We start from the raw sequence: 26,368 nt of genomic DNA on the forward strand, positions 1-26,368 counted from the left end.
GTTTTTTTTTCTTAGTGAACAGAAGTTCTTAATTTTAATGAATTCTAACTGACAGAATCTTTCATTTAATGGTTAATGCCTTTTTGTATTTGTTTAAGAGATTTTTTTGTTCTCTTCCAGAAGCCTTGTTTTGCCGTTTCCAACTAGATCCATGATCCATCAGAATTCATTTTCTGTAGTGTGAGGTGTTGGTTATTTGCTATAAACATCATCTTTCTCATTGAACCTTTGAAATAAATCAGGTGACCATATATGTTCCATTTCTCACTAATAATAACTATGTAATAGGTCTTGCTGTCTGATAGAATGAGTCCTTCTGCTTCTTTGTTCTTTAAGATTATTTTGACTCAGGGCGCCGAGGGGGGTGGGGGGTGGGGCGCTCAGCTGATTGAGAGTCTGATTCTTGGTTCCAGCTCAGGTCCTGATCTCACGGTTTGTGAGATTGAGCCCCGTGTCGGCCTCTGTGCTGACAGTGTGGAGCCTGCTTGGGATTCTCTGTCTCCCTGTCTCTCTTCCCTACCCAGCTTACGCTGTCTCTGTCTCTCTCAAAATAAATAAATAAATAAACCTTTAAAAAGAAATTTAAAAAGTAAAAGATTATTTTCAGTCTTCTACATACTTTTGATTTCCATATAAATTTTAAAATCAGCTTGGCAATTACCACCAAAAAATCTGCAGTTAGAAAAAATTTTTCTAAAAGTTTATTTACTGAGAAAGAGAGGAGGGATTGGGGAGGGGTAGAGAGAGAGGGAGAGAGAGAATCCCAAGCAGGTCTGGAGCGGTCAGCACAGAGCCCGACTCCGGGCTCAGTCTCACAAACTGTGAGGTCATGTGACCTGCGCTGAACTCAAGAGTTGGATGGTTAACCGACTGAGCCCCCCAGGCTCCCCAAAAGCTGCAGTCTTCTTCGCGATTACATTGAATCTGTTGATCGTTTTTTCCTATGCGCAAGCTTCTTGTCTCTGAATGTGGTATCTTCTCCATTTATTTTGATTTCCTGTAATTTTTCCACAATATTTTATAGTTGTTTTTTTTTAATGTAAAGGTCTTGCATTTCTTTCATTAAATTTATTCCAAGATCTGTGTAAATTTTTGATGGTTTTACGGATGCCATTTTATAAATGCTGGAAATGCAGTTAATTTTGTATTTAGAACTTGAATCCTGCAGTCTTGCTATGTTGAGTTATTCTAATAGTTTATCTGTGGATTCTTTTGGATCTTCTTTGTAGACAATGATGTGGTCTGTGGATGAGCTTCACTTCTTCCAATTCTTACGCCTTTCCCTTTGTTTTCTCCATACCGCGTGAGTAGGATCTCCCATACGGTGCCGCACTGGAGTGGCGTTGGCAGAAACCCCGTGTGGGCCCTGGTCTCTGGGAGAGCTCTCGCCATCTCCCCGTGGAGTGTGATGTTTGCTGTTAGGACACCTCTCATCAGACACCATACTTTTTATTAGATACCTTTTATCAGGTTAAGGAAGTTTCCTTTTTATTCCTGGTTTTTATGATTTAAAAAAAAGTCATGAATGTGTTGCATTATTTAGCAAATGCTTTTTTGCCTGCATCTGTTGATGATTATATGTGTTTTCTCCTTTATTTTGTTTGGGATAAGTAACATTGTATTTTTCTAACGTTAAGTAAGCTAAATTTGCATTCTTGGAAAAATCCCAACTTATTTATGGCATACATCCTTTCATGTCTGTCCCTGGATTTGATTTGCTAATATTTTATGATTTTTCTGTCTATATTCATTAGAGCGTGACCTGTAACTTTTGCTTTCTTTCAATGCCCTCGTCAGGTTTTGGTATCAGGATTATGCTGGCTTTCTAAAATGGGTTGAGTGTTCTGTTTCTCAAAGTTTCTATAAGATTTTTCTCTGGTAGTTGGATGAACCTACCGATGTGTTACAACTCATAGAAGTGTACACCAAAAAGCTCACTTTTATTGTGTATGAATTTTAAAAAATAATAAAAAGGGCACCTGGGTGGCTCAGTTAAGTGTCCAGCTCTTGATTTCGGCTCAGGTCATGATCCCATGGTTCATGAGATCGAGCCCCACATCGGGCTTTGTGCTGACAGCACGGAGCCTGATTGGGATTCTCTCTCTGTCTCAAAACAAATAAACTTTAAAAAAAAAAAAAAGGCCTTCATGGGGGAAGTTTTTAAATACACACACACACACGCACGCACTCTCTTTATGTCAAATGATCCTCTAGGGGCATCAGAAAGTGTAGTTGAATACATTTTTTCTTGGGTAATGATGCTTACAAATGTGTTTATTGAATGACCTAGTTAATACATTTCCTTTGGGGGTTGGGGGTGGAATAAAAGGTTTGTTCTCTGAAAGAGTTCGTGTCTTTCTTCTTAAATATTTGGAAGAATTCACTAGTGAGGCCATTTGGACCTGAGTTTTCTTTGTGGGTTTTTAAAATATAGATATTTTTGAAAAAAAAAATTTTTTTTTAACGTTTATTTATTTTTGAGACAGAGAGAGACAGAGCATGAATGGGGGAGGGTCAGAGAGAGAGGGGACACAGAATCTGAAACAGGCTCCGGGCTCTGAGCAGTCAGCACAGAGCCCGACACGGGGCTCGAACCCACATACCGCGAGATCGTGACCTGAGCCAAAGTCGGACGCTTAACCGACTGAGCCACCAAGGCGCCCCTAAAATATAGATATTTTTGGATTTTGTTTGTTTGTTTTGCTGAGGTGTAGTGGGTAAAGCCTGAGTGGTGCAGGTGGGGGAAGAATTAGGAGGGATGTGGGCAGGTGCAGCTGTAGGACGCTGGTGCAGGGGAGCGCAGAGAGTCCTGGGAGTGAACCTGAGGGAAGGAAGGAAGGGGAGGGACTTCGACTATCGTGTCCCTGTGGCAGCTGGAGGAGTGATCGGTAACTCCCGAGCCGGACCAGCAGATGTGGACTCCACTCCTGTGGTAGGGAGGAATGGACCAGAAGTTTCCAGCAAGGTAGCAGGAGTTTGAAGTGTGTAAACATAGTCCGAACAGTCCTTCTCAAACGCGTGAGCATCGGAGCCACACGGGGGGCTCATTCAAACAGGGCTTGCTGGGCTTTATATCCCAGAGTGTGATTCAGTTGGTGCAGGGGGCAGGGGGCTCAAGAATTTGTTTCCAGCTCGTTCCCAGGCCTGCCTCTGGTCTGGGTCCCCGCTGTGGGATCCATGGCTAGAGCCCATTCCTTAGACAGCACCTCCCCGCCACCAGCTGCGCTGGGGCAGGGCTTTCATTCCCGGAGCCCAGCAGACTCAGCACTCAGGACCAGTCCAGCGCCGGGTTGCCTCTCAGATTCCATCGTCTGTCTCCTTTTTCTTTTTGGTTGCAAAAGTAACACATGCTCATTTGGGATTTTTAAAGCAGTAACAGAAATTGGTGTTTTGTGTGTTTGTTTTTGACAAAGGCGGAGAGAAGGTGCAAGTGAGCAAGGGGCAGAGAGAGAGAGAAACGGGGCTCGCCCAAAGTGGGGCTCATGTTCGCCCGAAGCAGGGCTCGAGTGCGTCCGAAGTGGGGCTCGAACTCATGACCCGTGAGATCGTGATGTGAGCCCAGCCAAGTCAGATGCTTAATGACTGAGCCACCCAGCAATAACAGAAGTTCGCAAAGTGAGAGTAAAATTTCTCTCTTTGCCCCTCACCACCTCCTCTTGCTGGAGATGGCCATCTATTGACTCTCTCTAGTCAGACATTTCTTGTGCAGTTGTGAACACACAAACACACTGGCAGGGCTGATCATTAGACGGAGGACCCTGGCTGGGGCGTGTGGAGGACTTTTTACCTTGGGTTAATGTTGGCACATGATCGAGTGAGGCTTAATGATGCCCCAAGGGAGAGCCTACCTGTGTCACTTCTTGTGGGTTTAGAGTAGATCATTTTTGTTGACCTTGAAGTTGTTAGTTAGAGCTTGTCCTTTTTTTATACCTAATGGTATTTGGAGTCATGAAGGTGGGAGACTACTCTAGTGATGGCACTTTTTTTTCCTTTAAGATTTTTTTTTAAGTAATTTCCACACCCAACATGGGGCTCCAACTTAGAACCCCGAGATCAAGAGTCCCAGGCTCTACTGACCGAGCAGCCAGGTGCCCCCATCTAGTGATGGTTCTTTTAAAAACACTTTTTTAAAAAATGTTTTTATTTTTGACAGAGTGTGAGCGGGAGAGAGGCAGAGAGAGAGGGAGACACAGAATCCGAAGCAGGCTCCAGGCTCTGAGCTGGCCACACAGAGCCTGACGCGGGGCTTGAACCCACAAACCGTGAGATCATGACCTGAGCCACAGTCGGACACTTAACCGACTGAGCCACCCAGGCGCCCCTAGTGATGGTTCTTTTTTTTTTTTTTTTTTTAATTTTTTTTCAATGTTTATTTATTTTTGGGACAGAGAGAGACAGAGCATGAACGGGGAAGGGGCAGAGAGAGAGGGAGACACAGAATCGGATACAGGCTCCAGGCTCTGAGCCATCAGCCCAGGGCCTGACGCGGGGCTCGAACTCACGGACCGCAAGATCGTGACCTGGCTGAAGTCGGACACTTAACCGACTGCGCCACCCAGGCGCCCCCCTAGTGATGGTTCTAATGCAAGTTTTTGACAGGAACTTATGCGACAGTGTTGGAACTCACCTGAATACCCGATGGCTTCTTCCGCAAAGTACCAGGTCGGGCACACAGGAGACGCTCGCGGTTGTTCCAAATGGGGATTTCGCTTTATTTCTCAGTCAGAGATGCCTCTGGGTCCTGTGGCCAGTTGGCCTCCCCTGGCAGGGGTGGCTGTGGTCTCTGCAGAGATGCGAGGGCCCCCTGGGAACCCACCTGGTCACACGGGCTTTCCTTCCCCGACTGCCCGCCCTCCTCCCTCCCTGTGACTAGTTCGGAGTCAGAGCCCTGCCCGCCCCCGCCCCCGCCCTCTGCCCTCCCAGCTGGTCCGCCCGTCCTGCCCTGCGTGCCTTAACCTTCCAGACTGTGCTGCAGGGCCCGGAAGGGCGCCCCGGGTGCCTCCCTGGGACTGTGGCTCCGGCTCCCGGCTCCGGGAATGTCGCCCGGGAGCAGTCTGCACTTGTGGGGCTGGCCTTTCGGAGGCGTGTGGCTCCAGTAGACGCGATGGCTGTCTCCCCCGCGCTGCTGTTCGTGGACAGGTTCGTGGTTGCAGTCTCGCCCCTCTTGCTTTTGCTTTTGTCACCGCAGGCCTACCTGGAGCTCGGATTTTGCCACGTCTGTAGGTTTTGGCGTGATTCAGCACCCCTGCCCCGTTGGGCAGAGTTGTTTCTCAGTTTCGAAGGGGTGTGGTCCCGAGGCTCCAAGGAGGGCCTGCGTGCCCCGGGAGCCGGGGGCCCGGGTGTGTGCGCGCGTGCTGTCTGATGCTCGCTGCACTCCCGTGTTGGCTGTTCCCTCCGGTTTTAGGGATCCACTTGATAACATCAGAGGCTCCTTGGCTAACCTTTTCTGAAGGAAGAGAGACGCTGAATATTTCTGGCTCTCGGGTACTTGTGACTGTGTGTGCGACTAGGAGCTTTGGGCCTGCTGTTTGGCCACAGTAAGAACACCTCAGTGTCTGTCTCAGTCGCCTCATAGTTCCTGTAGGGCAGATGGGGTTTTATCACACAGGAGGTTGGGTTTGTAGGATGCGGTTTTGTGTCCTGTGTGCCTGTGACAGTTGAGTGGGCTGGCCTTTTCCCCTTGTGTTTTCAGAGCGGAGTCAGAGGCCCAGTGTAAATAGATGTGGCAGTGGGGCATGTTGATTTCTGATGGTGGAGATCTGGGGAAAAAAAAAAAAAAAGTAAGAAATAGGCTTTGGAGGAATCATTTACCGTTTCTGCCTTCTCTACCCCGGAGGAGTACCAGGATTTAGATGTCCCTTCAGGAGCAAATTCCTTAGCCTCGCCGAGACTCTGTTTCCTGTCTGTGCCATGTGGGTGGACTGTGATCCCTTTCTGGGTCGTGCCTCCATGTGAGGACCCTCCAGCAAGGGCTTCCCTCCAGAGTTCCATCTCTCACGCAGAATATGTGGGACGTGCCAGGCGCGGTCCGGGGCACCTGACAGGTGATCTGTGAAGGGTGGTTGTGATTCAGGAAATGGTGGAGAAGATACCCGTCTGTTCTGGGAACGGAACGTGACGGTGTTTTAGTGGATTTCTGAGGACTTTGGGACAAGCTTTGGTTATGTCTTGTCAACAACAGACACAAAGGAAGGAGAAAGCAAGAAGCCCCAGGGAACCGTCGAATTACAACCTGGAGTTCACATGCACAGTATCTTGAAGGAGGAGGACTTTGGAGGTTTATTTCCCAAGATTCCAAGGAGTTTTGAGCAGTCCCTGCTGAGTGTCTGTGGCCCGTGGAACCTGCTCCTCCAGGTCGGGCAGGGCTGCGCCCTTCCACCCCCGCCGTCCTCCACCCTCTGGGGCAGTGTGGACAGCTGCCGGGCAGCAGCCGTGGATGTTCGGGTCCAAGTCGTGGTTCCGTGTTGCTCTGTGTGTCTCTGGGCAGGACTCCCCAACTTCTCTGCATGCTGGCTTCCTCTGTTTCATTTCATTTCATTTCATTTCATTTCATTTTTTTAAGGTTCGTTCATTTTTCAGAGACAGAGTGGGAGCCAGGGAGGGGCAGAGGGAGACCCAGAATCTGAGACAGACTCCAGGCTCTGAGCTGTCTGCACAGAGCCCGATGCGGGGTCTGAACTCACAGACAGGTGAGATCGTGACCTGAGCCAAAGTCGGATGCTTAAGTGACTGAGCCACCCAGGCGCCCCCTGGCTTGCTCTGTTTTAAATGGGCAGGTATAATTCTTGTGTGTTCTTTCTGAAAATTCCTCCAAAAAGCGTGCATTCGATAAACATGTTTTCCTGTATGCCAGGAACTGTTCTAGGCCCTAGAGGCACCACAGTAAACGCAAGAGATGGGACTCACCCTCGTGGACTTTACATTCTGTGATGAAGACACATAAAGGAACAAGTTGGTAACTCTCGTGCAAGACATTTGAGTGCTTACACCAGGTAGGGCCCTGGCTCTGGGTGCTGCCCTCAGCACACACTTCACGTGCTCTGAAATACACTGGTCCAGGGACCCAGATCCAGCACCTAATCTTGTCTGTCAGCTAGCATTCTAGATTGTTCCTGGAATCACCTTATTTTGACTTCAGTAATGTCTGAAAGTTAGTGGGGGCGGGGCTGAAAGGCACCACCTCAGCCCCACGCCATTTAAGAAGAAAGGGGGTCTGTCCTTGGACTATACGGTCTCTTGTCGAAAAATGGAGAGATGGAACTTTGGATGGAAGTCCTTGCTGGGGGGGCACCTGAGTGGCTCAGTCAGGTAAGTGTCGGACTTCGGCTCAGGTCAGGATCTCAGGGTTGGTGAGTTCGAGCCCCGTGTCGGGCTCTCTGCTGTCAGTGCAGAGCCCGCTTCGGATCCTCTGTCCCTCCTCCCATCCCCCTTCCTGCTTGTGCGCCCTCTCTCAAAAATAAATTAACATTACGGGGCGCCTGGGTGGCGCAGTCGGTTAAGCGTCCGACTTCAGCTAGGTCACGATCTCGCGATCTCGCGGGATCTCGTGATCTCGCGGTCCGTGAGTTCGAGCCCCGCGTCGGGCTCTGGGCTGATGGCTCAGAGCCTGTTTCCGATTCTGTGTCTCCCTCTCTCTCTGCCCCTCCCCCGTTCATGCTCTGTCTCTCTCTGTCCCAAAAATAAATAAACGTTGAAAAAAAAAATTAAAAAAAAATAAATTAACATTAAAAAAGTCCTCACTGGAGTGTCCTCACATGGAAGCACGTCCCAGGTTTCCGAAGCCAAAAGGACAGTGTTAGAATTATGATGTTAATGATGCTTGACCTTGACTTTCAGGACTCCTCACGTCTGCCTAATTTTGTGTTCATAACTAAACATTTTTTTTTTTTATGTCTAGAAGATTCCCCCAAATGAATAAGCTTCAAGGCCCCTTAAAACTGGGATCTGGCCCTGCAGGTGGCTGAGAGGGGGGACGCTGCAGTGGCAGGTGTCCTGATGTGTGGGCAGTGGAGGACCAGGTGGAGCACGGCCCAGATGAACCCACAGCTTAGCTCTGGCTGGTTGTCGTGCGGGAACACGTGCCCGTGTGGCCAGCTCTTACGGTATGTCAGGAGAAGCCAGTAGCCCAGGTTTTTCTTTGATTTGTCGATATTTAAAAATGCTGATAAATATTTCCAGCTGGAAAACTCTGTGCAGGCAGAAAACACAGGCTCCCAGCGTGTCACCTCTCCTTGTGGCCCCTGCACACACACCTGCCCCGATGAGTTGTGTGTTATTTCACTTAGTTCTCCCCAGACTTGTTATCTCCATTTACAGATGAAAACCATGAGGCCCTGGGCCTTTGCTGCTTTGGTGGGGGGGTGTGGTCTTGAGGGTAGGGGGTGGGGATGGAGGGTGCGGTGGGCAGTGGGGTGGGAGGTGGGGCCCTGAGGCTGGGGGGGGTTGGGTGGGGTGGGGAGCCCCGATTGGAGCCACAGCTAGGCCCCTTGTAGCCTCCTGTGCATCACTTCTCAGCCAGGAATAGGTGATAACAAAGTTATGTCCCACCTTGCAGTTTTCTTGGAGCAGATAAGCACCTGAGCTGCCCATGCTGGGAACCTGGGGTTCAGATTTGGGGGCCTCTCACCAGGAAGGCCCCCGTTCTGCCTCTGCCTGAAGTTGCTGGAGCAGGGTGGTCAGGTCAGCGTGACGGGACCGCAGGTACGCCTGTGGCCCCTTGGTGGCAGTTGCCTTTCAGCCGTTCTGTCGTGTTCCTGTGCGCATGTCCCTGCAGCCTTGCTGGTCTGTATGAGGTCTGGGAGTGGACGGCAGTGTGTGTGCACGGCCCTGCTGACCACAGGGCTGGCTGTGTGCCCTTCCAGAGTTCTCGGCTGTGTGGTCGGAGGCTGCGCTGGACTGCGGAGGCCTGGAAGGGCGGGGGTCTGAGTCCCTGGTGGGCGACCTTAGGAACTTACCTAACTTGTAGGAGGTAGGCCGTTCTCCTTGGGACGCTTGTGTCGTGCTCACTGCTCTGGCTCACGGCTGGGGTCGTGAAGCACAGGGCAGAGCGGGTGCATGAGCCACGCGGGCTGAGCCGCCAGTGCCTTCCCAGGTGCGGCTCCATACGGTTTCACTTCTCTTCTCTAAGTGTTTTATTGTTTGTACCAGTGCAGCATCACTGGCCGTTTCACTTGCTCTCCAGCTTTTTGTTGGTTAGGGCACTTGCCACCCGACACAGCAGGGGCTCCTGGCACTCGCCACCTAGCCTTACTAGGGACGGGCAGAAAAATCGGGCACTGTTTTGGGGTTTGATAAAGCCTTCCTGATTTGGAAGATGGGGGTGGGGGTGGTGCAGAAGCACTAATTTTCTCTTTTTCTGTTTTTTAGTCATCTCTACACCCGGCATGGGGTTGGAACATACCACCCCCGAGATAAGAGTTGCACGCCCCACCGACTGAGCCAGCCAGGCACCCCTCGCTTCCTTTGTTATTGGCAGAAATCCCTAATTTAGCAACGGCTTCTTTATATATGAACTTTTTTCTTCCTTTTTTTTTTTTTTTTTTTTAAGTTCATTTATTTTTGAGAGAGGGAGTGTGTGTGAGCAGGGGAGGGGCAGAGACAGAGGGAGAAAGAGAGAACTCCAAGCAGGCTCCACACCGTCAGTGCAGAGCCTGACATGGGGCTCAGACTCACAAACTGTGAGATCACGACCTGAGCTGAAACCTGAGTTGGATGCTTAACCGTCTGAGCCACCCAGGCGCCCCTGTTAACTTTCTCCAATAGGCGATATGCTTGCACGGTACAAAATCCAGAAAGTGCAGTAGAGTGTGTGGTGAAGAGTTTTGTGTCTGCACTGTGCCACCGGGTAAGCTGTTGCAGGAGCACAGAATGCCCATTTCCGTCTTCTCCCAGAGGTAGTCTGTGCTGGTACGAGCAACTCAGGTGCACGTACTGTGCGGCGTGCTTTACGCTGTTACGTGCTTCGCTTTATGCCTTTAACGACGAATAGTTGTTGGCCCTTCAAAAAAATGGCCCTGGCCCCCTTTTTTTAAAAAAAAGGCTTGATGTATTTAAGTAATCTCTACACCCAGTGTGGGCTCGAACTCATGACCCCAAGATCGGGAATCACATGCTCTACCAACGGAGCCAGCCAGGCTATCCCCTGACCCTTCTTACTGATGTATATGGACACGTCATGAACCCCTGGGTAGTTTTCGGTCTTTTTTGACACTTTGAAGAACACTCCGTCCCAGCTGGCGCATTTCGGCGCAATGACACGCACATTTGTCATGTGTTCAGCAGCCTGTGTGGCTGGTGGCCCGTCCTGGGCGGTGAGGGCCTGACCCCTCTGTCCGGAGGCGTGGGGCGTTCAGGTCTCCAGGTTGTATGTTTCCCCACTCGCCCCGCTTTGGCCCTTGTCACATGTCAGCTCCCTCTACTTCCTGCCTGGGAAGTATAAGCACTATAGGCCACGTGATAAGGCACTGGACAAGCCTGGCGAAGGAAGGATCCTGTGGCTTATAGTGTGGGGGAGTCGGAGGAAAGGGAGCACCGGTCAGAGTCTGCATAAAGCCGTGCCCGACTGGTCTTGGTGATGACCAGGTCCTGATAGTCCATCTCGTCCCAGTTATACCTGTGTCCGTGCCTGATCTTGCCCCTGCTACTGATGATGCCCCTCACTTGTGGGTGGCACTGCACAGCAGGCAGGAGAGCTGACAGGCAGAAATTAACACGCCATTGTTTTTAGCGTTACTTTGTCATGGGTGTCCCATGTCTCTTCCTCTGAGTTGTTAACCTGTTGAAATGAAAAGAACGATTGTTCCAGCCTGGGGGAGATGCCCCATTCAAACCCTGGCTCCCTTTTCCTGCCCAAGGGTCTTTTCTTTTGCTTCCTGCAGGCTCTTAGCATTAGTCTTTTCCCTTGTAGTTGGGCGTGGCTTAGTCACGGACAGCCCCAAAGTGTATTTCCGGAGGCCTCTTCAGCATTGTTGGAAAATGTGTCCGGATAGGATAGGCATTATCAACAGATCCCTGGTGGGGCCAGCCCCTGCTGGGTCACCTTCCCTCAGCCCACCATTCCTGTAAACCTCGCCTCTCATCTGTCCCCCTCTCTAATGCCTTTAGGGTGCAGAGCGTTAGCTCGGCTGAAGGGGATTGAGCTGGAGGACAGTGCTGTCAGTCCCCTAATGGAGAAACGCCACATGGTGATGATGGTGACAACAGCTGCTGTTGTCGTGAATGTGAACCGAGTGTGTGTGATACAGTAGGCCAGGCCTGTGAGGTCCTCGCCTTGTTTGACCCTTGAAACGCGCCTGGGGGGCAAGCCCTCACGTCTCCTCTTTCAAGAGCACTTTGAGGGTTGGGGGAACGACATGTGCCATGGTGCCACAAACAGGTGGAAGCCATTGAAGGGATTTGGGGGACAGGGCTGGTGCCATCCATCTGGGCCCACTGTGTGGCGGAGAGATTTCTGGAGCATCATGGTAGATGCAGCGGGAGTTCTGCAGGGGCCCAGGGCTTGATGGATCTTGGTCCTGTGCTCCAGGGACACCCGAAGAAAGGGTGGGGCAAACACACTGGGGGGTGGGGTGGGGTGACAGGCCGTGTGCCTGCCCGGATGTGTGCGCGGCCCCGAATGACCCAAGGAGGAGGACTGGGAAGAGGGGCCAGACCCTTGCCAAATCAGGTGAGAGCTTTGGAGCTAACCTGGGGAGAGACTGAGGGTTTCCAAGCAAGTAAGACTGCCTCTTGTGGTGCGGCCCTCAGAAAAATTCAGTGCATGAATGAGAGATCTCCGCTCTGGCCGCCTGCCTGCGGGGGTGCTCCTGGGACGAGGCTCAGGAAGGATTGTAAGGCCCTCGTCAGCCTCTTAGAAGTGGGGTTCACCTCGTTTGTGGACAAGTCCTCGGTGCTTCCCCTTCAGCCATTACTCCTCCCGCCGGCTGCAGGATGTGAGCGGGCATCCTGGAGGAAGGGGCTAGTCAGGAGGAAAGCCGTGCCCGCCCCCACGTGGGTGCCTGTGGGTGACAGGTGCGGGTGGGTGGGGCAGGCTTCAGCATCCGGAGCCCGGGTGGCTCTCAGGGAACCCCGATGCCGACAGCTTTGGTTAGACCGTGTCATCGTGCCCTGCGGATTGAGGACCCACTGGTTGTTTATTGGCCCTTGCTGATTTGATTCCCTTCCGGCTCAGGTGAGAGTCTGGCCCATTTTGGTGTTGTTTCTGCCCTTCAGAGACTGGATTGAGGTCGACAGCTGAGGTCCTTGATGTTGCCAGTAGAGTGAATGCTTCTTCCTTCGCAAAGGATTCGAGCCCTGGGGCAAAGGGCCCTCTACTGGGCATGCAAAACAAAGGGAGTCTCCGTGACTGGCTCTGCGTCAGGCTTGGAACAGTGCTCCGGGCGCTGCCCTCAGTCTTCGTGCACAGCTGCTGGCTGCCCCCCAGGAGGGCTCTGGCCTGGGAGCAGATTGTGGTGTTCTGTTCCGCCCCTCCTCCCTCCTCTCCCAGCAACCCCTCACCGCTTCCCCCCCCCCCCCCCATCTTCCACGGCCCCTTCTTTCAGGGCATTCTCTTAACCCTGCTCAGAGCTTATCTCTGTTTAGTTCTTAGTCCTGGGCCTTGATTTGTCTGGACTTGCCCTTCACCTGGAGCGTGTGTGGAAGCTTGCACTTAGGCATCACTGCCGCCCTCGGAGGTGGTTCACTCCACGGGCCCCAGGTTGGAGGGTGATGGGCTGAGGTCCCATTCTGCCTCCTCATAGCTCTGCACCTGCCTCCCCTGCACATGCGGCTGCCCCATTTGTATAGAGCGCCTCCTGCGTGCTGGATAGAATTCTGGGGATGCAGAGGTGACTCTGCCCTGCCCCCCCCACAGCCCGCACCCCTAGAGACAGGTGTGTGGAGAGAGGGTGTGCACCCGACAGGCACAGAGCAGCAGGGTGGGTGCTGTGGAAATAGCTTCCGTGGGAGCCCAGGCCCGGAGGTTGGACGGGCGGCAGCCGGTCTGGGTCGGCTTTGCAGAGTGAGTCCAGAGGTTCTGCAGAACCAGGACGGACGGGAGTACTTCCCGAAGATGGTGGTGGGACAGGTGGATTTGAGGAAGCTTGAATCAAGCAGTCCATGTGTTCTGCCCTCTGGTGAGGTGTCACAGATACTGGCTATGGCCACTGTCTACTCCACTACATGAGAGCGCTTAGGCTGTCTGAGGGCCAGGGCTTCTGCTAACTCGCTATGGCACAGGGCTCGTGAAGGGACAGCCTGAGGGATCCACGGCTGTGTCTTCCCAAGGGCGCCTCTGGGTTAGGAGGACCGCACAGGGTTAAAGGGAACCGTCAGGGCTACTGGGCTCTCCCTGCCCCATCTGAGTTCTCTCACTGCACCTGCACGGGAGTGGGGTTTGGTCACATGATGGGAGGAGGCAGGTCCTCGGTTCCATGTGGCCTCCTGGGCCCAACAGCCAGATCCATGCCAGCCTTCCGATGACCCACCGACCTGAAAGGGGAGCAAGAGGCACCTGTTACCTGTGCCAGTGACACACACAGCTGAAGCTAGGGAGGGATTCCTGTCCGTTCCGAGGTCCTCAGCTCTCATCCACAAAAAATAATACAGCCAAAGATGCCTTTGATAAGTCATGGTCTGTCATGAATCATGATTTTGGTAAGTTTCATCTGCACTACATTTGTACAGATTTACATCGTTGTCCAGTGGACGGAAAAACCAATGTTTCTGTTCCTCTTGCCCCTGCTGGCCCCGTCTCTGTGACCAGGACCACATTTACATTCCGCCTCCCGGAGCACAGATGCCCAGTCGCTTCTGTGGGGTTCTCTATTCCGTTCCTTGTCCCTCTAGACCCTCACTGACATGCGTCCCTCCGCAATAGGGTTGAGGTTCATCAGGAGGTGTAGCCCTCACTCCTGTCCCCTCCCCTTCCAGGTGCATTGGGGTTCCTCACCGTTAGTCCCTTGTGCCCAGTCCCCTTCTCCAGAGGCAACTCCTCTTTAGCAAAATGTCAGCTGTTAGTGAACCGAATTCTGGATGCCCAGGCTCTTAGTGTCCTTCTGGGTGCCTGACATTTTAGCTCGGTTTGAACCGTGTGTGTTTCACCAATGGCTGTCTTAGGCGGTACACAGGCTGGGCCTGGGGATAGCCCAGAGTTTCTTTCTTTCTTTTTAACCAAAGTTTCTTTCTTATTATAAAGGTATGTATAGAATTGCCTTGGGCTATGAAACGGTTTCTGAAATGGATTCTATTGTAACCACAACAGAAGAGAAGACAGTGAGACCATTTGTTTCCTTTTCTGAAAGTGTTCATAACTTTATTTTTTTAATGCTTTATTTTTGAGAGCGAGTGCGTGTGCACAAGTAGGGGAGGGGCAGAGAGAGAGGGAGACTCCACGTTGACCGCAGGGAGCCTGACATGGGACTCACATGAACTGTGAGATCATGACCTCAGCCGAAGCTGGATGCTCACTTGATGAGCCACCCAGACGCCCCATGACTCTATTTTGATCTGATTTCAAATGTATTGAAAAGTTGCAAGAAAAACACAGGGAACTTGCATGCATTCTTTACTTCGATACACTCTGTGTTTCACTTCATTTTATCTGTCCTGTGAGTGTGGTATATGTGCCATATAAGCAAGTAAGTATTTCTTCAAAGCATTAAGAGAATCAGCTGGAGACATCATGCCTGTCTCCCCCTCAATATATCTGTATATCCCCTAAGAACAAGAGCATTCTCTCACATAACCACCGACTGTGCAGTTGTAAGGTCGGGAAATGCAACATCAACCCTGTGCTGTTTCTTAGTCCGCGGTCCGCATTCACATGTTGTTGGTTGTTTCAGGGATCTTCTCTGATTGATTATCTGTCTGCCTGCCTCCCTCCATCCATATGGTGTGCTGTTCTGGGCACATCGGAGCCGCGGGCCTGTGCTGTCTCCTCTGACATTGGGAATGCGGCTGCGAGCACTTGCCTGAGGAGGGTTGCCTTTGTAATTCACACGTAATCTGTGGGAGATACTTTCAAGCCCTTTGGAAACCCTCTTCCTCCTGCCGCTGTCAGCTACCGGGTTCGCCCCCATCCCTCCTCTCCTGCCTCCATCAGTCTTCCTGGGCTTGTTCAGCACATTTTTCCCTCCTCCTCCTCTTGTTTGTATCCATGTGGGTGCTTGGATTTTTGTTTCACTCAAGCGACTATAGTCCCTTGCTCTCATCATTTATCTTGATGGTTAGATTGCTCCAGATGTAGCCAGTGGGAGCCCTTGTTTCAAGCTGGCTGCCGTTCCCTTCAGATGTGTCCCCCCTATATTTCTTTCAGCACTTCCTTACTTTCTAGCACACGAGCTGCTGCGGGTTCATCTTCTACTTTCCAGTGAGCCCTGGAAACCATGTGTTTTGAATGAATGGGCCTTCCAGAACGTAGTTTATTTTGTACTACCGTTTGGGATTTATTTGTGTTATTTGGGACCTGTTTACATGTTGTTGGGATGGAAGACCTTGGACTCTCTCTTGAGTGGCTTTCTTTTCGTTATATGTGGAGACTATAAATAGGCGATATAAATTTACCTTATAGATAATTAATTTTAAGTAGGCTCCGTGCGCAAGGTGGGGCTCAAACTCACAACCCCAAGATTGAGAGGTGTGTGCTCCACCAACCGAGCCAACCAGGTGCCCCCCATAGGTAATTTAAACTGAGCTACAGGTTAATTATTAAAGCAGCTCTGACTTAATATAATTTCTTTCTTATTTTTTTAAAGGTTATTTATTTTGAGAGACAGAGAGAGTAAGGGGCATGAGCAGGAGAGGGTCAGAGAAAGGAAGAGAGAATCCCAAGCAGGCTCCACGCTGTTAGCACAGAGCCCAACATGGGGCTCTGTCTCACGAACCGTGAGATCGTGACCTGAGCCAAAATCCAGAGTCGGACACTGAGCTGACTGAGCCCCCCAGGGCACCCCTAGCAGCTCTTATTTCTTAAGCACTGATTGTGTACCTGTAATTCTAATTCCCGCAAAGACCCTTGTTAAACATAAGGAAACAAGCTTAGAAAGGTTAATGTACTGGTCAGAGTTACACAGCTAGTGAGTGTTGAAGCCAAGTTTCAATTCAGTACCGTCTGACTTTAAAGGTCACTTTTGTTATAGACTTTGTTATAGTATGAGGTGTTTCCTTACTTTAAGTTCTAGAATTTGTACCTGTAACAGTGGAACAACAAAAAACTTATTTGTGGCTTAAGGGATTTTCCCTTGCTGCGTAATTCTGTGTCTTACGTGAAAAATCACATCTGAAGAATTAAAGCTTGTGGTTCATCACATTGTTGTTTCAAAGGAAAGTCTACTTGTGTTCATTCAAGAGTGACTCGTTGTCCTGGTATTTTTGTAAATGCCCAGAAGTTTCCTAACCCTCTTATTTTCTTCCTGTAGGAATTTGCTTGCTAGAAAACAGAATGCAAGACTTGACAGACAGAATGACTTGGGATGGAAGTTATTTGGAAAAGTACCACTCCGAGAGAATGCTCAGAAAGATTCAAAGAAAATGCAAAAGGTATACAAGATATAAAAACACAGAAACATGTTATTAGCATATATTTATGAACCTTGTAAAAATGGCCTTTATTGAGGCTTTGAAATTGGAAAACTGTGTTAATCTGCATGCCAAGTTCCTAAAATGTAAGTCTGTCTTCAGAATGTTGATGACTTTAGCCTTTTTCATTTCCTGTAGCTCACAGCATGCGTATAGGAAAGAGGTAGCGGGGCTCTAGATCTTTATAACCCAATTTGATCAGTTTTTCCAGCAAGAGTTGTAAATGTGTTTGTTGTCAGAGGTGTGTTAATGATGTTTGATACTAAAGCGTTCTTGCCCTCTGATCCCATGGGTTTCTTGGAGCTCAATCCTTCCGGTGCTGATTTGGCCAGGAATGCGAGGGCCATTGTTCACCCAGGCTGTAGGATGATCCCCTTCCCCTTGCTGGCTCACAGGCTGCCTACTTGTCTGAGGTGGGGAGGGCACAGGGTTCAGGGGCCAGGCCAGGCCTGTGACGGCTCATCACCGCCAGGCTGCCTCCGTCCCCGAGCAGGGGGCGATGCCAGCGGCTGGAGACATGTGCTTGTCTTTGCAAAGAAGGTTCGTGCCCAGACTCAGCGGGGCCGGGGGCCTCTGTGGCCTTGGAAGTTCTGACTGTGACAGCCTGCGTCTTCTCCAGGGCTCCGAGTCCCAGCCATCCTTACCTCTGCCGTTTGCCGGTGCTGTGACACTGTCCCCGGCAGGCCGACCCCTCCAGCCTCGGTTTTGTGTCCATTGGCAGTTGCTTAGTAAATACTTTTTTTCTCTAAACGTTTATTTATTTTTGAGAGCGAGAGAGACTGAGCGCGCAGGGCGGGGGCAGAGAGAGAGGGAGACACAGAATCCGAAGCAGGCTCCAGGCTCTGAGCTGTCAGCACAGAGCCTGACAAGGGGCTCGAACCCACGAACCATGAGTTCATGACCTGAGCCGAAGTCAGACGCTTAACGGACAGACCCCCCCCAGGCGCCCCTGCTAAATACTTTGGAGGACCTAGTGAGTGCCGGGCCTCGTGCGTGGCCCTGGGCTTACAGAGCTCACACAGCACCGTGCTGGAGAGCACCCCTCTGGTGAGGAGAGGACTCCAGGGCGGGTATGGAAAGGAGCAGGATGGGTGTGTGTGGGGGCAGGGGCACGGCCTGAGGTCAAAGGTGTGACGGAGTTATTAACAACAGGGATCATGAGCGATTGTTGTGTGCTGGTTTCAGATGAGTCAGCACTTGGGTGTCTGGTTCATCTAAGACTCGTAACCGTCTTCCCAAGAAGGTACTATTACCGTCCTCATTTCACGGAAGGAGCACTTAGACAGGCTCAGTGACTTGGGCAGGGCCGGAACCCAGCCCCAGGGCCCTTGCTGCTCCTCTGCCTCGGCAGGGAAGGGGCCGCAGGCAGTGGGGGCGGCCTGTGCTAAGGGTCAGTGGCAGCCCGGGCCCAGGGAGCAGTGAGAGGGGCTGTCTGTGGGGCCCGCGTGAGGTGATGTCCCTGGAGGGTTTTACTCGTGTGAGCCGTGATGGCGTCACCCTGGCAAGAATGTGGCTCCTGGACTGGTCCAGAGGAGGGGAAGTTGGGCTGGCCCGGAGTGGCGCTTGCGCGGTTGCAGAGGACGGCCCCTTTGAGTATTAGACGTGTTAGGTACAGCGGTGCGGCGTGTGGGGCGAGGCGGGGAGCACATCCCGGGGCTCTGGCCCCAGCCACGCGGTGGATGTGCGCCTATTTCATTTTGTGAAAGCCTCGGCAAACTAAATTTGTTCTGAATGTTGTCTGACGTTCCCCAGAGCGGTCGTCTGGACCCAGGAGGCTCGCGAAGTACTTCGGTGTTGGAATTCATTTTTATGGGTTGTTACATTTGGAGTCTGAAGCGCTCCTTGCGTAGGCTTATTACAATAGCACACAATTAAAATTTGAGGAGTCTGTGTGCAAAGCTCTGCCATAAATTTCTTAGAAACGAAATGGCCAAGCTGTTTAAGAATTTTTAAAGAGATCCACACTTTGAAAAAAGTAACCATTATCCTAGGGAGATTTTCCCGTGACTCTTACTGTCACTCACATCATGTTTGAATTTCTTTGTTTTCTTTGTCGTACTTTTTTTTTTTTTTTTTTAAAGGTGGACATGGATTATGTTCTTGAACCTAAAGGATTTCTGTGAACTGGAGTGACTAGGTCCACTAATTATGTGGCAACCCAATACCGCAGGGACGAGGACCGTCTGGCTTCAACCATCAATAATAAAGGATGTAATTGTACCGGCAAGGGTCATACAATCCTGCCCGTGTCCTGTTTGCTCGTGCTTTGTGTCTCCGGCCCTCCTGCCCCGGGCTGGCCAGCCCTCACAGGGATCCAGGGCCGGGTACCTGCTGTCGTGGGGGTACAGCAGCTGGCGGCTGCCACAGATGTCCACCCACACGCTTTAGAGAGCCCAGAGCCGGCGCCGGCTGCCGAGGCCCGTGATGCCGGACGGTGCCAGGGGTGGGAAACTCCGGTTCCTCCTCACCTTCTCTTTGGAGTGTTTTTATTACCGGAGAGAAGCGCCATCGCGTGGTGCTGTAAGACCCTAGACTTTGGAGGCAGACTGTCAGAGTCCGTATCCCAGCTCGGCCACCGTTTGTCTGTGTGGGCAAGTCCCTTAACCTCCTGAGCCCCATCTTCGTCCTCTCTGAAATTTGGAGAATAACCGGACCAGCCTCGGAGGGGTGAGGACGAAATGTGTGAATGTACCTCCGGTGCTCAGAACGGTATTGAATGTCGTAGGTGCTGGAGAGCGTTTACTGATACTGTCGTCTCTTTCCTGGGACAAGTCCACCTTGAACAACAGGAAACAGGACACCGTGCGGGAGGGTGAGCCTGAGGCCTCCGCAGGTCCCTTCACTCGCGTGCGCAGACACCGCACCGTGTTGAGCCAGGTCTTGCGCCGGGAGCACACAAGCCCTTGGGCCGGCGTCGTGCCTCAAGGCATCCCGGTGGAGCCCGGGGGACAGGTGTGTATGCCCGCCAAGATCTCTGGGCTTGCAGACGTGGGTCTGATTTCCAGCATCCCCTCTTCTTATCCGTAACTGTGGGCAGTTACTTCCTGGTTTTCTCATCTGCAGAATGGGCACTGTGGTTCCTCCTCACGGGGTTGTTATAAATTCAGAGATGATGTACGTGGACCGTTTTTGTACCAGGAGTGGCCCAGAGTGAGTACTTGAGGAGTGGCTGTTGTGACGTTTAATTCAGAAAGAGGTCCAGCGGGGTGGTCAGGGCTGCTCGTGGTTTGCCCCGGGGCACGTGGGACACACGTGACTTCGTTGTACCTGGGCCAGATTCCCTTCGCTTGAGCCTGACGCAGACATAGCTGCCATTTTTAGGACATGTTGAAATGTTACTTTCAGTTATCTTTTCAAACTTCAGAAGGATTTTGAAAAGTCATTGTCTCTCAGCTTACATTATGATTTCTAAGTAGGGGAACAAAAATGACCAAGGATCGCTACGAGAATCACACTAAACCAGTGTGTCTCAAAGCATGGTGCCCGGGGGGACATGATCATCATCTGGGCGTTTGTTAGAAACACGAGTTCTCAGGCCTTCCCCCCACAGACCCGCTGAAGAAACTGGGGCCGGGGCACAGCAAGTGCCCACCAGCTGTGGCAACCGCCGGTGAACTGGAGAGGCCCCGAGAATAAAGCCAGGAGAAGGGACCCGAAGATAGCTGCCTTCGGGCCTCCCGTCATTGGGTGTGTGCGGGGCAGGGCCCGGCCAGATTGGCCCCCTGGGCAGTGCTGGGCCAGTGTATCCTTTGCTTCCCGGATAAAGAGGGACCTTCCTCCTTGGCTTCCATGGTCCTTTGTTCCACATATTTGAGCCACCGTGGGGGTCCTTCCTGGAATTACAGTGAAGGGCAAGACTTCCTTGGCCTCCGCCTTGCTTGGAACTTGGCTTGCCTTAAATCAGGCAAAAACAGATTGGAGCAGAGTAACTGCAGGTAGTCGCAGCTGTGGTGAGCGTCGTGCAATTTCTGCACCACTGGGTTTTCAGGGCGACTGCCGGTTCCCCGGTCCAAGGGGCGTTCCTCAGCCCTTGTCCCATCAGCCTCTCCCCTGCTCCTTGGGAGCCTTTCTGACCTTGACTTCAAGGTCACCACATTCTCCCCCCTTTGCAGTTCCCCCCCCCGGGTGCCCTCCAGATAGTGGAGGCCCCCTTCAGGTGCTGCTCTGTCCCTGGCCACCCAGGAGGAGATCTCAGCGGGACTCCAGGCTTTAAATATCGCGCCTCCACTGGCAGCCCCCACCTTTGTTCCCGGCGGGGCCTCTTCCCTGAACTTCCGCGTCTAGCTGCCTGCTGGGTGCTCCACTGGATGTCTGACAGCCACCTGGCTAACAAGTCCGGGCTGCACTCTTGCTTTCTGGTTCCTGTCTTGTTGGGCTTCTTCTTCTTGCATCTTTCCCCATTTTGGAAAATGGCAGACTTCGCCTTCTTTTTCAGGTCTGAACTTGACAGTTGTTCTTGACCTCTCTCCCCTCTCCCCTCTCACCCCTCCTCCCGTCTGACTGCCGTTTTGCTGATGTTTGCACTCTGTCGGTGCGGCCGGCTTTGAGGGCTGTGACCTGCTGGGGGTTCAGATGATCTGGTGCAGTCAGCCTGGTGCGACACGGATGTGCTTTACTGTCCCTCAGTTGCCTGAGCTGTTGGAAATGGGGACTGCACACATCTGGGGACGCTTTAGAGCAAAGTTTGTGAGTCTTTTAGACGTAACCCTGGGTATACAGACTTGAGGCATCGGCACCACTGTCAGGAAATGTCCTGTCTGGGCTCCGAGGCAGCTACCGACAGGCAGGGATTACGGTGAGGGGTACGGTGTGTGGGCTTTAGTGTCCTGGATAAAAGATGTCATGTGAGCAAAGAAGCATGCACGTATTTGGGCTTGTATCACCTGGAACATCTTGGACGGCCTTCTGGAATTTCAAGCCAGCTCTTAGATGTCAAAGAGAGAATCCCAGAAGAAGGCAGATCCAGAACAGCTTAAAGTGATATCCCTTCTCCTCACCTCTGGGTTCTGTGAAGTAGTCAGAAAAACCTACATCATCCCAAACTGCAGAGAAGATAAGGCTGGATGGTCCGGGCAGGTGACTGGTGATGGGCCTACAGATCAGTCTAAAACGACAGTGAGAACACCTCCTTCGTTTGCAGCATCCCTTGTGCCTTTGGAAAGTAGGTTCGAGGCAGTTTGCAAGCATGAGCAGGTCTCAGTTCTCCGTACGGAGGAAGTGTGCTCTAAGTCTAACCTGTCTCTTCTGACGAATGCAGCTATGAAACTTGAACATATACATAGAGCAGCCTTTTCAGCATTCTGAAAAGTAAACCGTGGCAGGTGGATCGGGGAAGAGGGCCACAATTCACAGTACTGCTGAATTGATTGACTTAACCCCCCTCTGAGATTGATTTTCCCCCCTCGGAGATTCCCCACCCTGAACTCAAGGTATCCTAAAACCCAGAGACGAGCGTTAATGTGGACAGAGAGAGCACTAAGAAAGGCTGTCTAGTTCTGGATGAGGAGCGGGTACTCTAACACTCAGAATGCAGAGACCCTACTTTTCATTTTTTCCTTTTCTCTGCTTTCTCTCATCCCATCCCCCACTCAGTTTCTTGGCAGTAGAAACTGGCCGGCAGGCGCCTGAAACTCTCAGTAAGGGAACCTGATTACAGGAAACTGTTCCCAGGAGGTGGGGCAAACCCCTGATGCCCTGTTCTCTCTCCTCCTACCTTTGGCCCAAGGTGCACACAGATGTGGGAGGTGTGTGATTAGAGAACCTAGAAAAGGGGCCACCCGGGGAATCAGCAAGTTCTGGGGACATCGTAGAGAGGAGGAGTTCGGGAAAGTGACCTTCGAGGTTGTTAGGAACTCCTGGGCTGACCCCCAAGTCGTAGATGCATGGATCCGCCTCTAACTGGCAACTGTGGACTTTGAGAACTGAACTTTGGAATAGACCAGCACACAGGTTCCACACTGGCCACTGGGCGGTGCACGTGTGGGGTATAGCCAACAGGCGCTGGAAAGGCTTTGGCAAGTCAGCTGACTCTGGAGCCGGTTGGAATGTGGGAGTGGAATCCAACCAGGTCAACTGCCTATTAAAACAGAAATACGAACATTCTCCAGAGGGTTTGGACGAGACCCAGAGTCTTGTAATGCAATAGTCAAGATGTCTAGAATGCCATTCCGACGTCCTCAGCATATCAACAACTAGGAAAATCTGCTGTCCCATTGGAAAGACAGTTAATACACATTACTGCCAAGGTAGCACACTTGTTGGGATTATCCAGCAAAGACTTTAAAGCAGCCATTGTGAAAATACTCCAATCAATCAATCAATCAATCAGTCAATAAGAGGGGAACATTCTTGAAATAGGAAGGTAGAAAGTATCAGTAAAGAATTTGAAAATAGAAGGAGGAACTGTGTAGAACTTTTGAATGAAAAATACAGGAACTGAAATAAACTAACCGGATAGGCTCAGTAGCAGGATGAAGATAGTAAAGGAAAGAGGAGTAAACGCTGAGATAGATCCACAGACTTGATTCCATCTGAACAGTACAGAGGAAAAAGGGGGAATAGAACAGAGTCTTAGAGGCATGTGGGGTAGCACTAAAAGGTCTAACATTTGTGCTGTTGGTGTTTCAGAAGGAGAGGAGAAACGTGGGGTGCAGAGAAACATTTGGACTAAATAATGGCTTAGGGTGTCCTAAATCTGACAAAAGAGATAAACCTACAGATTTGGGGAGAGGGGTTCAGTGAACTCCAGACAGGAGAAAGCCACAGAAGCCCGTGCCCAGACACGTCATAACCAAATTGCTGAAAAATAAAGACAAAAAGTCTGGGGGCGCCTGGGTGGCTCAGTCAGTTGAGCGTCCGACTTCGGCTCAGGTCATGATCTCACGGTTCAGGAGTTCGAGCCCCGCGTCGGGCTCTGTGCTGACAGCTCAGAGCCTGGAGCCTGCTTTGGATTCTGTGTCTCCCTCTCTCTCTGCCCATTCTGTGCTCACGCTCTCTGTCTCTCTCTCAAAATAAATAAATATTAAAGAAAAAAAAGATAAAAACGTCTTACAAGCAGCCAGAGGAAAGGTAGTACTGGAGAAGAAGAGCCATCAGTCCCAAATCCCATACTGGGCACAAATACCCTGCGGGAATGAGGGTGGGATAAAGCAGATGAAGGCAAAGTAGGGGATTTGTTGCCGGCAGATCTGAGTGAATTGCTACAGGAAGTTTTTCAGATGGGAGGGTCATTGCACCGGAAGGAGACTTGGAACATCCCTTGGAACATTCGGAAGAAGAGCTGGATGTGGGGGTCTAGGTAGGTGCGATAGACCGCCGTTCTAGTGAGCTCTTTGAAATGTGTTTGAGTGAGAGCAAGAACTATGACTTTGTCTGGGTTTTCAATGTTTGTAGATACAGAAGGGGATACGGTGGTAAGATTGTAAAAAATGAGATATGCATGATAATCCCTAGATCAACCACCAAACTATACAAACAGAGAGTTAAAAACACCACGAATTAAAATGGAGTTCTAAAAAGAGTTTAAAAAATGAAATCAAGGCAGGAAAGAGGAAATAGAGGAAGGAAAAATCTAGATAAGATGATAAACGGAAGCATGTCAGTCATTATGTTCCTATAAATGGTTTGAATGCACCAGTTGTATGTCTGAATACCCAATCCTGACAGGTTGTCAGGACGGATGAAAAAAAATGAAAAGGACCCAAATATGTGTTGTCCACGGGAAAGTCACTTCAAATATAAAATACGTAGGCTAAACTGAATGGATGGGAAAGGTATACCATGAAAACACTAATCAGGACGAAGACGGAGTAGATAGAGTAACATAAGAAAAAGTACACTTCAGAGCAGAGAAGGTTCCCAGCGATCAGGCAGGACGTTCCCCAGCGAAGACAGAATGATTCCGAACGTGTGTGCACCGGCGGCAGCTGCAGAATGCATGATGCAGAGACAGGCAGATCTGAGACAGGTGCACAAATCCTCCGTCGTTACTGGCACGTCGACCCTCCTGTCTAGACAGTGATTGATAGGCCGTTGAGAGAATCAGCCAGGACACCGAAGGACTGACCGACGTTTGTTGAACACGCCAGCCCCCCGTGAGAGCACAGCGCACGTTTTTGACAAGCGTGCACGCGACATTCACCAAGAGAGACCGTAACCTGGGTTGAAAAAGAAACCATAAATCTGAAAGGATTACAGTTATACAAAACGTGTTCTCTAACCACAGTGGAATCAGATCGTAAAGCAGTGACACACAGATAGCAAGAACCTTCCCAAAAGCTTGGAAATTAAATGAGAAACACACCTAAACAAATCATGGGACAATGAGGAAGTCACAAAGAGTTAGAAGGAAAAAAAAAAAAAAAGGAAATATTTTGAACGAAAATAGAACATCTAAAACTTTGTGGGATATGATGCTTAGAGGGAAATTTATAGCACTAAAACGCTTATTAGAAAACAAAGTTCTCTCATCAGTAATCTGATTTTCTACTTTAAAAACCATAAAAGGAGCAAATAAACTCAAAGCAAGCAAAAGGGAGGAAGTAATAAAACATAAGAATAGAAATCAATGAAATTGAAAACCAAACAATAATAGTGAAACCGAAAGCAGGTTCTTTGAAATGATGAACAAAATTGATCAAACTGATAAAATTGACAGGTGAAGCAAATCACCACCACAAGTGAGAAAGGGGATATGACTACAGACCCTCCCTTGCAGAGATTAAAACGATAATGAGAATGCATGGATGATTCCACATTCATAAACTTGGTAACTTAGACGAAATGGGCCATTTCTTTGAAAATCACAAATTGCCAAAACTCCTCTAGGATGAATAGATGACCTGAATCATCCCCTGATTATTAAAGAAACGGAAATTGTAGTGAAAAACCTTCTAAACAAGAAATCTCCAAGCCCAGAGAGTTTCATTGGTGAATTCTACCAATATTTAAAGGAAAATAACACCAATTTTAGAGAGACTACCTCCTGACTCCGTTTATGAGGCTGGTATTACCCTGATACCAAAACCAGACAAGTGCAGTACAAAAAAAGCGAATTGGCGACCAGTATCCCTCATGCAGACACACGTAATCCTCAACATAGCATTAGCATGTTGAATTCGCTAAGACTTTAAAAAAAAAAAGAAAGGGCAATACACGTAAGCAGCATTTGTGCCAGGAATGCAAGGCTGGTTTAGCATTTGAAAATCAGCCACTGTGTGGCGCCTGGTGGTTCAGTCGGTTAAGCCTCTGAATTCGGCTCAGGTCGTGATCTCACTGTTTGTGGGTTCAGGCCCTGTGTCGGGTTCTGTGCTGACAGCTCAGAGCCTGGAGCCTGCTTCGGATTCTCTGTGTCCTTCTCTCTGCCCTTCCCTTGCTCATGCTCGAGCACACATGCGCGCTCTCTCTCTCTCTCAAAAGTAAATAAACAAACACGTTTAAAAAAAAATCAGTCGGTGTAATCTGTACCAACAGTCTTGGGGGAATGTCAGGAGTATTATCTGAGTGTAGGAATTTAGTCTCAAAAGTTTACGTGCTGTAGGACTCTAGGTGTGACAAACATAAAAGCTTAGTGCCAGGGATGGCATAGGGGATGACTACCAGGGAGGAGCAGGGAGAAGGTTTTGAGGTTAATGGAATGGTTCTGCATTTCGGTTGTGGCAGTGGTGGCTGGAAGATGGCACGTCTTGAAACTGATAGAGCTGTAAGGGGTGCCTGGGTGGCTCCGTCGGTTAAGCATCTGACTCGACATTGGCTCAAGTTATGATCTCACGGTCATGGGATCGAACTCTGTGCCGGGCTCAGTGCAGAGCTCAGA

The 26,368-nt window shown here is 50.4% G+C and overlaps 1 protein-coding gene across 4 annotated transcripts in view; it reads left to right on the top strand.

Moving 5' to 3' along the window:
- Window positions 1–26,368, top strand: part of TBC1D14 (TBC1 domain family member 14) — a 99,250-nt gene that overhangs the window by 21,437 nt on the left and 51,445 nt on the right. For 3 of the 4 annotated variants that reach the window (XM_040488506.1, XM_040488515.1, XM_040488525.1), the window contains exon 2: window positions 16,395–16,515. In XM_040488506.1, coding sequence (XP_040344440.1) covers window positions 16,395–16,515 — 121 coding nt within the window. Of the gene's footprint in view, window positions 1–4,987; window positions 5,140–16,394; window positions 16,516–26,368 lie in introns of those variants that run through there. The other variant, XM_040488531.1, reaches the window with a different exon arrangement.

Source organism: Herpailurus yagouaroundi, unplaced genomic scaffold (assembly GCF_014898765.1).
Source record: "Herpailurus yagouaroundi ecotype Mexico unplaced genomic scaffold, PumYag 28, whole genome shotgun sequence".
Lineage (NCBI taxonomy): Eukaryota > Metazoa > Chordata > Mammalia > Carnivora > Felidae > Herpailurus > Herpailurus yagouaroundi.